We start from the raw sequence: 16,389 nt of genomic DNA on the forward strand, positions 1-16,389 counted from the left end.
ATGGCATTACAAAGTATTTATAAAACACAAATAATGACACAATTCCACACCCATTTGGGAATTTTGTTACACTGACATATATTCAAGTCTAGACTACTCCATTTAGCAAAAAACTGCTGCTTGTTTTGTGTCAGTAGAAATCATCGTAAAAGATACACAGAATTAGATCCAAATTACTTAATTTAGTGCTGTTCTCTCACTTGAATTGCTCTTCACGTCACAAAACTCAAATTACATCGTGCCCTATTGGATCTACATAAATTCATAAACTAAAAGCACCAAATGGACCAAACAGATGAAATGAGAAAGATTATCTCTTAAAACAGATGATTAGAAAAACAGAAAATATAAGAATATTTTATAATAGAAAAACAGATGTTGGCATGGACTAACATCACACTCTTCTTATTTCATGTCCCTTTTCCCCGTGCTTTCGATGAAGTACCTAGATCTGCCTCTTCAGCTAGGTCTTTACAAATTGTTATCTCAATTTTGGAGCCTATTTTGAACAAGTGAAAGTATCCCAACACCTGTGCTTGCTTTTCCACCCCTGCTTTAGGCTGTGTCCACACCCGAAGGCAAAGCTGACTTAATGAGCCTATTGCAAAAACCCTACAGCCACGAATCTGTAGCGGCTCCGATTTTGTTTAAAAATCTACTGGAAATAACTAAGTAGCAGCAGAGTGTGTATCAGGCCAGTACTGCCCGTCCTTAGTAAGCCCACAAGCATCCAGCCAAAACAGAGCCTTCATAAACACCCTGCCACAGGCTGTGGATAATTTGCCCGGCATGCGCTGCGATTTCACACTTCATCTAGATCAGGTTGCATTGCCACTTGATCCAGCCCTGGACGGGTCCTCTGTGATGGACACAGAGCCTTGATGTTGGAGCTGCTGCCCCTGCACCAACCGATCATACCTGGATGTGACCATTGACAGGAATTTTCAGAGATTCTGTAACTCCTTTGCTTTTGAATGGCATCATATTTCATTCTGCTTTGTCAGAAGCAGCATATTTTGTTGTTTAAAAAATTACAAAATATTTCTAATTCCCCTACATGGAAGAAACTTACTTAGTTTCTTAAATGGCCTGAACTAAACATCTTTCTGGCTTCCTCACAAGCAGTATCCAACACTGCTGGAAGAAAACCAGCAGGATTTGAGCAGAATTAGAGAAGCTTTTTGAACAGAGCTTTATTTTGCTGAAAAGTGTGGATGGGTCAAGAGAGGGTTTTAAGACCTTGCACTGGATTTGTTTAACAGCTGGGAATAAAAGTAATTTCTGTTTCTAAAAATTCCTCTGATCAATATGTTTTGTTCTAGAAATGTCACAAACTACCAAAATTATAGTCCATATTCTTAATTCAAGATATCCTATTTACAGCTATTCAGACTTGACATTAGGAAGCATTTCTTTTTTATGGGGGGGGGGGTCAAACACTGAGCAGGCTCCCTGGAGAGATCCCTTGCATATATGTAATTCAGCACAAAAGTACTCCTGCATCCCTCTGAAACTCTGCAGAAAAAAAAAAGTGTTTAGAGACTGTGTGCGTTGCTGCTGGAGGTTGTGTAGCAAATAGCAGAAATGCCTCATTCCACTGCTGCTAATGGGAAGGTGGGACTTGGGTTAGGTGGAAGACAAAAACATAAACTAACTCTGCCCGCCTCATTTTCTGTGGCTGGGGATTCTCACTACATTTACACTTCACAACAATGAAATGCAGAATTCTGAAACAGGTATTATTAAGAAATGTTTACAGAAATCTATCTCTGAACAAAGGGGAGACAAATGTTGCCATTCCCGACATAAATCATTGGAGGGAACTAGCTGTACTGTTTGTGAGAGAACAATTCATTTAAATAAATATATTTATAAAGCACTGTTTACCCCGGGGAACCTTCTACACATGAATGTCAAAGAAAATAGAAGAAGGTCATATATTTCAGCTCTGTGCACCAGTTGTCCTCAGTGACAGGGGATGTTTTGTATATATAAGGCTTAATCCTGCTCTGTGGCAGGCTTACCTAATGTTGACTCATGACAAAATATATGTTTCATGATGAAGAAAACATCAATTTTCTTTTTCACATTTTGTGTCCCTTAAAGGACTGACACATAGCAAATCCCACACAGAATCAGGATAATCAGGTTTGGAAGTGAAGTTCCATTTCTTAGCAAAACTCCATTAAGCTTGTTTGTTAACAAATGTGATTTTCTATACAATTTCTTCAAAATATTCTCCTTGGCATATTCTTGCCTCTTTAAAAACACTTATTTATAGGCTGGCTACACAGCCTCCCCTTTCACCCAGTTAACAGACTGCACCATATGGGATGCTGCCTTGACTTCCCCCTGCGAGCATGAGGAGATAAAGCAGCACCTCTGCTGTATTTCCACGGGCAGGCTGGGGCTCTCCTGCTCTCACACATGTCCCAGTCCCCACTCTGCCACACGGCACCGCACACTTGGGATCTGCCGAACGCTCCTTCTGTGAGAGCAGCATAAGGAGTGCTTGGAGATTGCTCAGGGAAGCAATATCCAACCAGGTTCAAACCCCAGGGCACTGGGAGTGCATGAACAGGCCCATATGCTGTGCCAGTTGCACGTTCCTGGGTGTTGCTGAATCCAGTCTCTGGTGCTCCAAAGTACTCCTGTAACCTGCTTAACACATGCCACAGAAACTGGTCCCCAGTTTTAAACCTTTCACTTTCAACTGCAATTTACTTCATCATGTCTGTGGAACCCAGTGTTGAGCACACCTACGTACTGAACTCCTCCAGGAAATCAAGTTTCTTATTGCCTTGTTCCAGGAAAACGGGCTACTTACTCCCTTATAATATGAGGTCGGCTCCTTGTACAAGTCCTGAACACTTTAAAAAAGCTTTCCCTGTGATCTCATTACTCTGCACACTGTGTTATGTGTTAATGGAAACCTCATCAATTACCGGCTGTTCAGCTACATCCTGTGCAATGCAGGGTCACCCTATGGAGCTTATATGGAATTATGGACAAAAGGCCTATTCTCTTCCACATAAGCACAAATCCAAATTAATTTTGAGTCAGACTTGGCAGCATTTCAAATTTCTGCTGCCCATGTAGTTAAAAAGAATGACACTCATGAATAAAATTATTTTATAAGAGCGCTGACTTACATCCTAAAAATGTTGACTCATTTCGGCACCCATTCCATGGCTCATTTTGCACATGGAAGTCTCCTTTGTGTGAAGCCTTGCTTCCTCTCCTAGTCCTGACTTCAGCCTGGTGTTTGATCTCACCCACTGCCCACTAGGTCATGTGTACAAGTTCTTCCATTTATTCCAGCACTTGATCTATTTGCCCCGGCATAATTGATTATATGAAAAATAAAAAGTACAAAAGTATTAGCTAGTCAGTATGAAAAATCTTCATTGTTGTGCCTGGCCGTTTGACTACATTTTCCCTGCTTTGTACTTCTTTCCTGGGGGAATTTCTCACACAGCTAATTGGCTGAAGTGAGCCCTTGCTCTGAAGTGTCCCATCTGTGCTGCTGCTTGATGCTACCCTGGGCAGGAAGGAATGCAGGAGAGAATACCTTGGATAGGGCTGTCGGTGACAGTGACTAGGACTGAGTCAGGCATTTACTTGCCGCCAGTATTTTAACAGCTGGAAGTGCTCAGCTTTTCTGAAATCTCTGCTGACAGCACACTGCATGAGTGACTCAAAAATAAAGGTAAGCAGCTTTACTGAACACAGGAAGAGGCTAATCAGTGAATTTTCCTATTGATTCAAATGGCAGCAGAATTGGACTGATTCTCCAGCTGAATTTCAAATGCTGGGTATTAAATATTTTGAAATGCAGGACTACTATTTTTGCAAGGTTAACCCACACATCAGATATGTTCACCTATTCACATGAGCCACTCGTTGAAAATTAGTCCTCTAATAACCTGTATCCTCACACAATGCAAAATCAGAGCCAGCCACAGGGAAGAACTATCAAGTGCTTTTAGAAAGTTATTAGCATGAAGGAAACTCTTGAGTAAGTTTCCTTTAAAGCCTTGCATATTATTAATAAGCCACACTGCTCTGAATTATGTGAATATTTTCAATATTTCCATTTCTTGGTTAACCTAAGGAATCTATGCACAGAAATATGAGGGGAGCAGGGGGTGTTGAAGTGGTCAGAGCCATTCATAACTATGAATTATTTATTCTTTGTTTTACCAATACTGTGGTGTTGGGACAATCAAATATCACTGGAGAAAAAAGCAGCCAATGCTGTGGAATTGTACAGAAATTAAAACCTATCCTGGCAGATGATTTCCAACTGCTGTCATGGAAGTTGCCAGTGCACAGCACAGACTTCCCAGCTTTGGTCATGAGTGTTGGTCTATGGGACTGCTGTCAAAACATCCTAAATACTGAGACTAAGTATTGGAGTGTTTTGCAAAAGGGGGAATGGGCTTCACCTGGAGCCAGTTCACCCACTGTAATGTCATCATAATGGATTACTTTCCCCACCAATCCCAAAAGACCAAAGCAAGCCTTTGTTTTCCTATAAAAATACAGACCTTGTTAAACACAGATTACTGACTTTAAATCCCCCAGTGCTGCAGCAGGAGTTTAACTAGCACAATTTCCAAATATTTATGATTTTTCAGCATTTTTTGCCTTTTTCCCCTGAAAAGCTGGATGCTATTATTTCAGAATCCGAGTTATGTGTAACACCCAGATTGATTTTGAGGTTTCCAAAGAAATCCTTGCCTATTTTCCTGACTAAGAATATGTATTTTTGTCTTTCCTTTCCATTTGCAATTCAGTTTGGGAATGAGTTTTCAACAGTTTTGTACAGCACTTTTTAGGGCAGCCAAATGCAATGAGAGTATTTAATATTTGGCATCTTTCTAAAGCTGCAACGGAGTAATAATCCTCTGTTTCTTGTTTCTAAATATGTGAAGATAAAGTCCACCCCTAAAGCAGAGTGCAGTTTTTACTGTTATTTTAAGTCAAAGAATCAAGCTTCTCAAAACCACAGTGTATAAATGTAACTCTTGCTTTGTCTTTGCTCTTTCCAATAACTTTTGAGTGATTGTGACTACAGGCAACAGAGGCAGAAGTCACAGAGATAATGAGCTTCCTACAAGTGTGATAAAAGCAGTCAAGCAGATCAGAGTGATTCTCTGCATGGCACTGCTAAGTGCCAGAGCCGCAGGACAAACTTGCATGTGCTCACACTGCTCAGACACAGAGAAACCATGTGGGGGAGACACTCGGAAATGCTCAAGCCAAGACAGAAGCTGCAAGCAAAGTGCAAAGGATACAGCCTGCAAAAAAAACCTCCATCAGCTCCAGGATTCCTTCAAAGAGTGCCCCTCCTCTTTACAGCAAGTTTACTCTCAGTGTCTGTAATGGACACCAGACTCAGTCCCTGATTTGTAAACTGTAACAAAAGCATTATTTCCTGTAGCATTAACAGACTTCATATCTTAGGGAAAACTCATTTATAGTCACTAAAACAAAAGAAGGCTCCTTCTCCACACCAAAAAGAACAATCATGATAAAAATTAAAATGTTCAAGAGTCAGTCTGTACATGTGGATCCTTACATTATCCCTGAAAGTATAATGGGAGTATAATGGGAGTGAATCATTACGATGCTGCTTTTTTCCTTCTTGATGCTTTTTGGGAACTGTAGCTACTTCCAAACCTTTTCCCTGAGTAGCCAGCCCTCTTTTCCCTCACCTCCTGCTGAGTACCACTTTGCAAGCTCAAGCACAAATACCTCTACCCAAATAGGTAAAGAAGGTTCACTGCACAGCCCACACACCTTGGGGAGGGCAGTGCAGTCAGAATGCATGAATAAGTGCCAGGCTCAGAGCTTTGCCTGAAGCTCTTGGCAAGACTCATCATACTCATTTGTTCTCTTCCCCCTCTGCTGATGAGGAGAACCCTCTGTCTTCCAGGCTACAGAGGGCTGGAAAAAGAGCTTAGGTCAGGGGAAAACAAAATATTGTTGTTATTTGATGCCAAAAAGTGTTTATTAGGCAATGAAGGAAACCGTAACCAGCTAGGTTGAGCATGCTTTTAACTGGTCCTTCCCAAAGGATAAAAGCAAGCAACTTGTCATGACAGAAACAGAATTTCAGACAATTTAAAAACGGCCATAATGAGTTGCTTTCAGGCTAATGTCTTGTATATAATCAAATACTTGGAAAACAAATTAAATTCTTGCCAGTCCTGATGCTTTTAAAAATAATGCATATCCATATCTCCAGAAGAAATCTCAGCAAGAAAGAACAATCTGTACATTTCTGTCCACAAAGAAGTGCAACAGACACTGTGATAGCATAGTTACCACGTTGCTGTAGAAACCCCAGCAGAGTATTCTTTAACTTTGTGTGTGATTAAAATACAAACTGTAATGCTGCAATAAAGAATTAACCACAGATGAGCAGAACTAAGATGAATACAGGAAATCCCAAACACTATGGTACCTGCTTTCCTCAGCATTGATGCTCTTTTGTTCTTATAAACAGAAGTTTAAACTGGTAAAGTTGCATTTTGCACCTTTTGAACAGTTTGGAGAAAAAGAAAAAAAGGAGGAAAAAGGGTCTTATGGGGAGGTGAACACACTCACATTACAGACAAATTGCCAAATAAAGGGTATGTGCTCCATGAGGCAGAATAGGACCTCAAGAACGAACAGCACAGATTAAAACCAGCAGTAAGGTAAAATCTAGTAACTAACCCAAACTAACAACTGAACAATATGAGATAAAGAAGCAGAAATAACTGACAGCCATCCCGGTGGGACAAGGAACTCAAAGATGATCAGGTCATGCAGTGCTCGGAAATAAGCAGATTACTATTCAGAGCACATGGGACTCGGATAATGCTAAACCCTCGAAGACGGCATTTGTTTCCAGTCCCTTTGTTCCCCGCTAACACATCTGGGGATCTCTCCATCCCTGTGCCGCCCCAGACGGCCCTGAGGGCTGGTTTTGTCCCTCTCGTCCCGAAGCCGCGCGCCCCAGGCCAGGCTTTGCCTCGGCTCCTTCTGCTCTTTGTGAAGCAGAGCAGGCACGGGGCGAGGGCAGAGAAGGGGGCTGCTAGGGGAGCCCCAATGCGAGGGGAGCGATACCGCGGGCAGCGCAGAACCCGGAGGGCCGCCGGCGAACGGGAGGGATGGTACGGGGGTGGCAGCCCCGAGTCCGGCGGGGGAGCGGGAGGGAGCCCCGGGCCCGGGGGACGCACCCCGCTGTAAACCCCGCCGGGGCTGCCCGAGGGGCCGTGCCCGTGGCCGGGCGGCCGCTCCGCTCCGCTCCCCGCCGCGCTGGGCAGGCTGCGGCAGGTAGGGAGCCGGCAGCGCCGGGACTGCGCCTCTCCGCGCCCCGCTCGCCCTGCCCCCGCGGGCCGGGCAGCCGGGGGCGGGCGGCAGGGGTGTGCGGCGAGGGGGATTAGCGGGACGCCGCGGCCCCGCCTTCCCCCCCCTCGCACCCCGGGCGCGATGAGAGGGGGAGATGGACCCGAGCCGGCGGGACTGGCACCATGACATTCGCCGGCTTCGTGGTGGCGCTGGTGATAGGGGCGATGCCCGGAGTCCGCGGGCCGGGGCAGGTCTCCGCCAGCCTCCCGGCCGCCCGCCCCCCGCAGCCCCCCGCCGGCTGCCCCGCCGGGGGCTTCCCCGCGGCCCAGCGCCCCTGGGCACCGGCGGCGCCCGCTCTGCCGCGGCGGGGGGCTGCGGGCCGGGCGCCGCGGGGCCGCCGCAGCTCCTGCGCCCTGCTCGGCGGCGAGGCACGGCCCGGCTGCGACCCCGGGGCCGGCCGGGGCCCGGCGGAGCGCGGCCGCGCTGACTGCGAGCGAGGTAAGCGGCGAGGGGGCGAGCCCGGGGCGCGGGGCGGCGGCGGAGCGGAGCGGGAGAGAGCGCGGGGCTGCGGGACGCGGGGGGAGACAGACACTGGCTGAGAGAGCCTTGGCCGGCCGGCGGCGTTCTCCCATCCCCTACCCGCTTCCCCGTCGCTGGAGGGAACGGGGAACGAGGGGACGGACACCGTCTGCCAAAGCGACAGCCTACGCTGTTGGCAGGGGAGAGTTCAACTCGTGCATCAGAGGATGCAAGAGAAAGACGAAGGTCCCGGCTGGGTTTGTTTCGCCGCTATTCTAATACGGGGTAGGTGAACCGCGTTTCAAAGCTGTGCCGTAAGAGCTCAGGAGGCTGTTCGCCGAGGCTGGCTGGTGTCCCTTTTTTGTAACCGGTTTCATTTACCCGGGAAGCACTTGGTCTACAGAAGTGAAGTGGAAGACATAGAAGGATGCCTGGCTCCAAAGACCAACTGTTTACACAGTGTGACTTTCCCCTCAGGTCTTAGGATAATGGGGTTCACAAGTTAGTGCTGGTGCTCAACAATAACTGTGAGCTGAGCCCAGAGATTTGTGCTCCCCTCGCTCGCTCCCAGCTGAACTCCCGCTGACTTCAGTGGAAGTTTTAAGTGTGTAAGGAGTGAACAGCAATTTCAGCATCCAGCTCTTGATCAGCTTTGCGTTTAATCATTGCTGGCATTAAATATACTGATGTACAGTCTGGTTTTGAATTACTTCATATTTTCTCCTGCATTGCTCTGGTATTATCTCCTACCTAAATAAGAACTGTGTCCTATCTATAGCTATACTAAACATCATCAAATGTAATTGTTGAAATGAAAATTAAAATTCCCTGCTCCACTGTCCTACCTTTTACATCTTTTGTAATGGCATAAAGTCAGCAAGGAAGCTGGTCATTAATATTACTATTCTGTTTGTTGTGAAAGCTGACTTTGGGTTGCGAGGGGCTTTTCAAAATTAATTTACTTTCAGATGACTGAAAAGGATTGTTATCCTTCTCTCCCAACAGTAGCCATAGAAGGTGTGTGGGGAAAAAAAAGAGCTAATTTGAACAACATGATAATTATACATACTGGTATGAAATACCACATGAAGAGGATATGGAGGCACCAAGGTCCCTAGTGATCATTTACACAATAAAAAAAAAAAGTGGCCTCCAAAGCTGTGTTCCAAGTCAAATGTACTCCTTCAAGAAGACACAATGATGTTAAGCAATACAGATGTTTCCCTGGAAAGAATACCAGGCAGCTGATGGCATGGAGAACAAAACAGATGTCTCGACACAGATGAAAAAAACCCCAGAAGACTTCATGCCCTTTAACTGGTCTCACTTTCAGAAAGGGTACCACAGTTGCTTCTCCAATTTAGACCAACATATTAATAGGTTTTTTTTTTTTAGAATTCTTCAGTCTGGTTCCCAAAATACTTTATGAGGACTTGGTCTAATATAATAATGAAGAGCACAGGAGTTTATTGCTAAGAACCTAATCTTGCATTTATTAAAGTAAGTTTCAGAATCCCCTGTAAATTCAGCATGATGGGGATTTAAGCAAAAAAACCCCACCAAAAATACTGCATGATTTGGGTTTAGCTGGGTTTCCCCAGTCTTTTCAGAGTGCTGCTTTATTCCCCCAGAAAAAGGAATTCCAGGTCAGCCCCTGCTAAGAGGGAAGCCGCAGCTCCTGAACAATAGCCAATACTTTGTAATGGACAGATCAGCTGTTCCTGCTGGACTTGGTGGTAAACTCCAGTGGCATCACCAGGGCCAGTGTCTGCCCAAAAGCCTCCACGGGGGCAATATGAAAGACTTGGAGAATTTGTAAGGTGGCTTAAGGTGGAACATGGACACAAATCAAGCCATTAGCCCAGAAATAAAAGATTATTGTAACATTCCCCCTGAAGTATGTTCCTTTCTTACAAGAAGCAAAATGCCAGTGAGACAATGTCACGATGTGGTCATAGCTAGAGAGGGACAGACTGCTGAGAGACAAACTCACTGCACCTCTTGCTTTAGTACCTGGGCTAAGGAAGCCCATACTCAGTGTTAGGCATCTGCCATAACTACATACAATACCATATTCAAAGGCTTACCTATAAATCTCTGGGTTTTTCTTGCTTAAATATTATGATTTATTTGAAAAGTTAATTGGCTAAACTTTGTGCATGTGTATATATTAAACTGTTTTATATTTAAACAGTAACAATGAATTTTTTTTAAGTGCTTTTGCAATTATACAGTACAGTACCAGTCTAAAATCAGTTTTACAGTTTAAAAGAATAGGTTTTGGTGTTTCATTTCCTTCCTTCTAAAAATATCTGGGTAACATTACTTATTCATGCCTTGAAAGCAAGTAAACCAAATAACAATATATATAAATTATCGTGATTAGTCAAGGACATCACAGAGGACAATAAATGAATATGAGCATACTGTCTACACAGAGCCACTCTAAGTATTACACTGACCAGAACTGAGTATTTTAGTTGCTGTGGTGTATTCAGGCTCCAAGAACAAAGCCTAGCTCAGTACCTGGGAGCAGCTGCTGCCACACAATGTTTGTGTGGCACATAGTTACAGTTTTGTGCATATGTTGTTCATGCTGTGTTGTTACACATCTAATTTAAAGCACTTTCCATCAAGTGGGTTAATTATTTTCTTTTTCTGTTACAAAGAAGGACCAATACAAAACAGGGTAAGTGTCTTTGTCAGAGGTCAGTGGCAGAACTGGAAATCAAGCACAAATCTCCAGGAACGTCTGACTTTGGAACCTTTCCATTAGAATTGCTTTTATCAAAAGGTGATTCCACTAATGTCAGTCAAATAAAGCTTCACTAAACTGTTGTGAGAGAAGAATCAAGCCTCAGGCTGAGAATCCAAACACTAGATTATTCTCTCTACCTGTTATATTATACCCCAAGCAGTTGGTGGAATTACTTTTGGGATTTTGTATAGCTTATGATTAAACTGAAACATGAACATCTATATTTTCCTTCTAAGAAGCAGTTTCTCTGGAACCACTGTCACCAGAGCTGCACAGTGTGAGAGCCCTCATTTTCTCCAGCTCTGCCCACATAAGACAACTGCAGTCCTTCAGAGCCCATCACATTGCTCAGTTTAGTTTCTCTGAGCCTTAAGCCACTGACTGCTGACACGATGGATCTCAGTGCTGCAGAGGAACCAACACAGCACATTGCACACTCAGTGTATACAATATTTATGAAAGTTCTAATATAAGGATCCTTGAGTATGCAATACTGCTACTGATCTTCAAGATAGCTCTTAAAAAGGAGTTCTGCTGGAGGCACCCTTTTTTCAAGATTAAAATGCACGGGGAAAATAACTGTAATTTTAGACTAAGAGCAGCATTCAGGAAGGTGATAGACAACAGCATTCACTGATCACAGTGAACAGCCTGCGTAATTCTGCTGAAGTCAACAGGATTCATTTCTTTGATTTTAGTCAGGCCTGATCCTGAAAGGGAAGTTTCCACTGATGTGAACCAAAGTTCGGTTTTACCTGTGCTACATGTAGCTTTTTACAAGTACCTCATAGGAACCAGTGAATTAGTTTCATTCTGAAACTGGGATAGACCCTTTTATATGTATTATGGATCATCCCTGTGTATTCTAAATTCTAAATACAAGCTACAGTGTGGCCCCATGGGATATAGAGCATGTATCAATGAGAAACCCTCACACTTGATGTCAGTTTGGACTGACCTAACTGACTCCAAGACAACAGAGATGAATTGTCAGTGCAGGGCCTTTCTGCAGCACAATGCCACTTTGGAACACCTTGGACATTAAGGCAGAAATAAAATTATTTGTTGTTTTTAAAGATTTCCATAATTGAAATGACTTATTTTGCTTTAAGTCTGCCATTTCAGAACACGCTGTACCAGGGTGAAAGACACAGGCAATTTCTACTTCTGATTCCTATTTTTCCAGCCTACATTTACAGCCAAATTGCAAACCTTTAGACAGATGTTTACCAAGAAACTATGGCACACCTTTAGCCAACACCATAAACACCACTGCTGCAGCACTAACGCTTACAGCAGAAGTGGAAGTGAATGTCATTGTATTTGCAATTCAGCCACACAGTGACTATGCTTGTTCCCAGTGAAATGCAAAAAATAAAATGGTGTTTGAAGTTGTCCAGCATCTCCGCACATGAGAATGTATAGGAAAAGAGGCCAAGCACAACAGCAGAATTCCTTTGAAGTTCTTCTGCTTTTTGGAGTTAATTAAAAGTTGGCTGGGTGGTTTTGGTCCGTGTTTTCCTGAGTGTCTCATCTTCAGCCCATATGGCAGGTGTTCTGGAGCAAGTCTCAGCAGCACCCACTGGATACCCTTACTTCCTTGCATTTGCAAGTATAACTTAATCTCCTTTCAACAGTGATAGCACATAGGAAAGACTCTGACTTGGGCAGATACCAGGACAACTAAAATTACCAGACTGTATGTAAACAACAGGAACTGACAGTCAGTAACCTCAGCTAGAGCACAATTACAGTAAATGCATACAAACTTCCTGAGTGTTTATAAATGAAGGAGTTTCTGTCAAGACAGCAGACTGTATTTTTTAATACAGGGCTGAATTAAGTCTGTCCTAGGACCACAGTATGTGTTTAGAGCTGTCTCATAGGCTTGCTTTGTGTCCTGTGCCCTTGTTTCTAACTATTGTGGGGCCAGGTCACCTCTCCTCATCCTCCTTCTTCCTCAGCAGGGCTGAGGAGGGCAGAGCCATGGCAGGATCCTGGTGCTGCTGTTCCCTGTTGTTGAGCTGTGTGTTGAGGCAGGGTAGGTTTGATAAGCACTTTAACCAGAGGTCTGACACCATATTAAACTGGTGGAGAACAGAAAGAGTAGATACTACTGCATTAGATCTACTCCCAACAGGTTTAGTTTTCTTCAGCAACTAAAAGAGCTGAAAAACTGTAGCTTAAAAATTTGAGATGCTACTATACCTGTGACTCCAGAAGCCTTGAGTCTCCAGTGCATACACTTAAGCCAGACGTGTTTTCTAAGAGGGAATGCAGAAGCTCTTCTGCAGAGTTGTTGTGCTCCAGGGGAAGAACAGAGGAAGCCCCTGAGACCCGCTCTGGGGTGCTTGAGGTGTTACATTGGAACAGCAGCAGACTTAACCACTGAAAATAAGAATTAACTTGTATCCTTTCAATCATGCTAAATACCAGGTTTCTTGCTGCCTATGAAGCGAAAAAGTGTTTCCTGATAATTTTGCAAAGCAAACGCTGACTATCTTGCAATTAAAATATTAACACAGATAGTTGGTAATACAGCATAAACAGACACGATGGCAGATCATGCTGTTATCCTGCAATTCCCGAGGATCAATTTCCACAGGAAATACAGAGCTGTGTTTTATCATAAAGAAAGGGTTCTATACACTGGAAAGAAAAACTAAGCTACTGTAATCAAAGTCTTGATGCTGAGATTCTGTTTTATGAGGTACCACTACTGTTAGCTAATGTATCTCTTGATCTGGGAATATAATTACCAGATGTCTGAATACCACAACATTTTGAGTAAACAACAGAGAAATAATTTTCTCATTAGTGCCCTTTGATTTGTTTGCTACATGATTATGATTTGGTCATATGACAGAGGATGATACATACTTCAAAGTACATATACCATATATTTGGTTACCTCTATTAAATGGCAGGTTTAATATTACCTACATGTAAAAATACGCTTTTTTTATTTATTTTTAGATTAACTTATCAGGTGAAAATCCAGAATATTTAAAATTTGTTACAAAATTACCTTTAACAATCCTCTTGTGTGTTTTGCTGTTTGTACATGACTAAGTTCTTCCACCACATTGGGAAATCTCTGAATCTGTAAATACAGAAAGAGGAATGAGCCAAATTATGCCATGGAGACCTTAGAAGAGAATTTTATTCTTCAAGTACTCCCTTATTCAAATATTTCAATAGAAACATTGTGTAATGTGTACTCAGGAAGCACTGTATTGATTTCAGTAGGTGTCATGCAGCACTGTAAGCAATCATGCACTAAAATAAACTTATTTTTGGAGATGACATCTTCAAACTTGCTTTCTGGTATGTCAGGAATCACTTTGCTATGAATGCAGTTAATGTTTCATGTGAAAATAATAGTCTATACAAAAGTCTGGTGAAGAGCAGAAATAAACGGAATTCCAGACTGTCTGTGACACACAGAAAAACACAAAGAGAAAAACTGTAAAGACAGATAAATGATGTGCAACATGTCTACAGTATAGTTACATTTGACTCAGTAATAATCCACTCCCAGGAATGACAGCTCACTCTGTAACAGGAGTTGAATAAATGCTGTTTTTAGTTTACTGCACAGTAAGCTACTGCTGAGAAAGTAAATAGGAGACAAAAAGGAACACACCAAGCCAAACATGAGGTTAATTAATTCCTCGAGTTATTTGGTAGTTGTTTGGCTTTGTGGTTTTATAAAATACACTGAACTAAATCCAGGACAGAAGCTGAGAAGAAAAAGTGGCTCTACCTATTATTATTATTAATATTATTATTTACACAAAGATGAACACAATGAAATGCAGGCACAAACTATCTTCATCCCTTTGCTAAACTCCTGCAAACTGGATGATGGTGTGGCTTCTGCATAGATCACAGAACAGGGGCAGATGGATTAACTGGGATTTCAAGCAATACAAATTCATACAGCTGGGCTATGTTTGATAATTTAACAGAAATGTTTCTTGTTGAATTACTGCTCTGTCATGATTCTTTCCCGTTTCTGTGCAGTTATCCCTATTAACAGCTTTTTCCCACCTTTGCTAGTGGCACTTGGCTACCTTCAACAGTAGATGCATCTCAAGTAAAATTACTGTTTCAAAAAATGCAAAATCTTCTGTTTTTCTTGTATTCCTGTGCTCTGTAGCTCTCAAGAAGCACATTTTTTCCCTCCCCACTTCTTTTGGACAATTCCTTATGGTTTTTAGCTTGCTTTGTCTGAGAATTTGATAAAGACTTCTCATGAATTAATAGAACTACACACAGTGTTTTTCTGTCTGAGAAAATTATGGACAAATACATTCTTTAGCTAAAATAAACTGCTGTCACCTATGACATGCATAATGTAACATGTGTCAAAGCAGAAGTTATACAGTCCATGTGGTTATTTTCTGATTCCCTTAAGGTCAATGGAATTTTGTGAAAGATTAAATTATAGCATATTTTATACAAATACACACACACAATATATATATACCTATATATACATATATAAGTTTTTCTCATTTGGGTAGAGGCAATCACATTTCAATAATTATGTGTCTATAAATACTTTTTCTTTGTTAGATCTTGAACTAAGTTGTAGCATCAGAAGGATCAGAAATACGATGCAGTTTCAGTATGAGGAGCAAAAATGCTTTCCTCGTGTAAAAATAGGGTTTTCTCAATTTGTGTATCACTGTATGAGAAGTTAGGTGTGCCAGAACGTTTTCTTGGAAGCAGTTCAGTATCCATGAAACAAGAACTCATGGAAAGTGAGGTTCAGAGTCTTTTGTGTGGGATGCATTAACCGAGCAATAGAGTATCTTGGAGGTGTAATTGTTTTATTTTTAATTTTGGTGACTAGGGTCAGTGAGACTCCGGGGAGGCAAGAATGAGTTTGAAGGTACAGTGGAGGTTTATTTGAATGGAATCTGGGGAACAATCTGCGGGAGCCATTGGGACAATAATGATGCAACAGTTGTATGTCAACAGCTTGCACTTGGGTAAGTTTCAGTTTGAGCAAAAATCAGTCAACTCATCTGCATGAAGTTTCAGTATAAATAATATAAATATAACAATTTACTTTGTAACTACTGAGGGCTTTTTGTGTTTGACGATTGCTTTTTCTGTTTGAAAGTGTTTGAATACTGAAGTTGTTCTTCCTAGAATACTTTACTTATTCAGCTACATTACACTTCAAAGAAGAAATCAGTATCTCCTCAAAAAGCTGAAGATCTGATCTGGACAGGAGCAGACCATGGCAAATGCTCTGCTTTCCAAGTGAAACGTGTGAACAGGTCAACAAGCTTTGGGCAAACACAAGCTGCTCTACTGGACATCTGGGAGATGTCCACAAGGACAGAATTACGTGGTCCGATCCTGATCTCACATATCTCAGTGTCAAGGTTATTGAAGCTGTAACAGTGTAAATGTAGCCAGGATTAGACTCTACATGGGCTCCTAATCACAGGAATATTCCTAATTCTCAGGGGCAGGGGGTTATCTGAGTAATCACCCATTGTAGCATGCCAAATGACACTTGCAACTCATCCAATGTTTTTGACAAATGTCAACATTTTAGAGCTACAGCCATACTGGACAGGTTGAAAGTCCCTGCACGGTCCTCGCTGACCGCCGCTTCCCACGGCTGCCAGAATGGAGTTAATCAACAGCACCCTTTAGCATAATTTGGCTGCCTTTATTGCCTTTCTAACATTTCTTTCACTCACATACCAAAGCAGTGGTTTTGCTTGCTACAAGCAGTAAGGGGT

The 16,389-nt window shown here is 42.6% G+C and overlaps 1 protein-coding gene across 1 annotated transcript in view; it reads left to right on the plus strand.

The window, feature by feature from the left end:
* Positions 1 to 7,526: 7,526 nt before the first annotated feature.
* Positions 7,527 to 16,389, plus strand: part of PRSS12 (serine protease 12) — a 30,924-nt gene continuing 22,061 nt past the window's right edge. The window contains exons 1-2 of the mRNA XM_062494020.1: positions 7,527 to 7,842; positions 15,483 to 15,621. Of these exons, the coding sequence (XP_062350004.1) occupies positions 7,527 to 7,842; positions 15,483 to 15,621 (455 nt within the window). The remainder of the gene's footprint in view (positions 7,843 to 15,482; positions 15,622 to 16,389) is intronic.

This window comes from Cinclus cinclus, chromosome 5, assembly GCF_963662255.1.
Source record: "Cinclus cinclus chromosome 5, bCinCin1.1, whole genome shotgun sequence".
Lineage (NCBI taxonomy): Eukaryota > Metazoa > Chordata > Aves > Passeriformes > Cinclidae > Cinclus > Cinclus cinclus.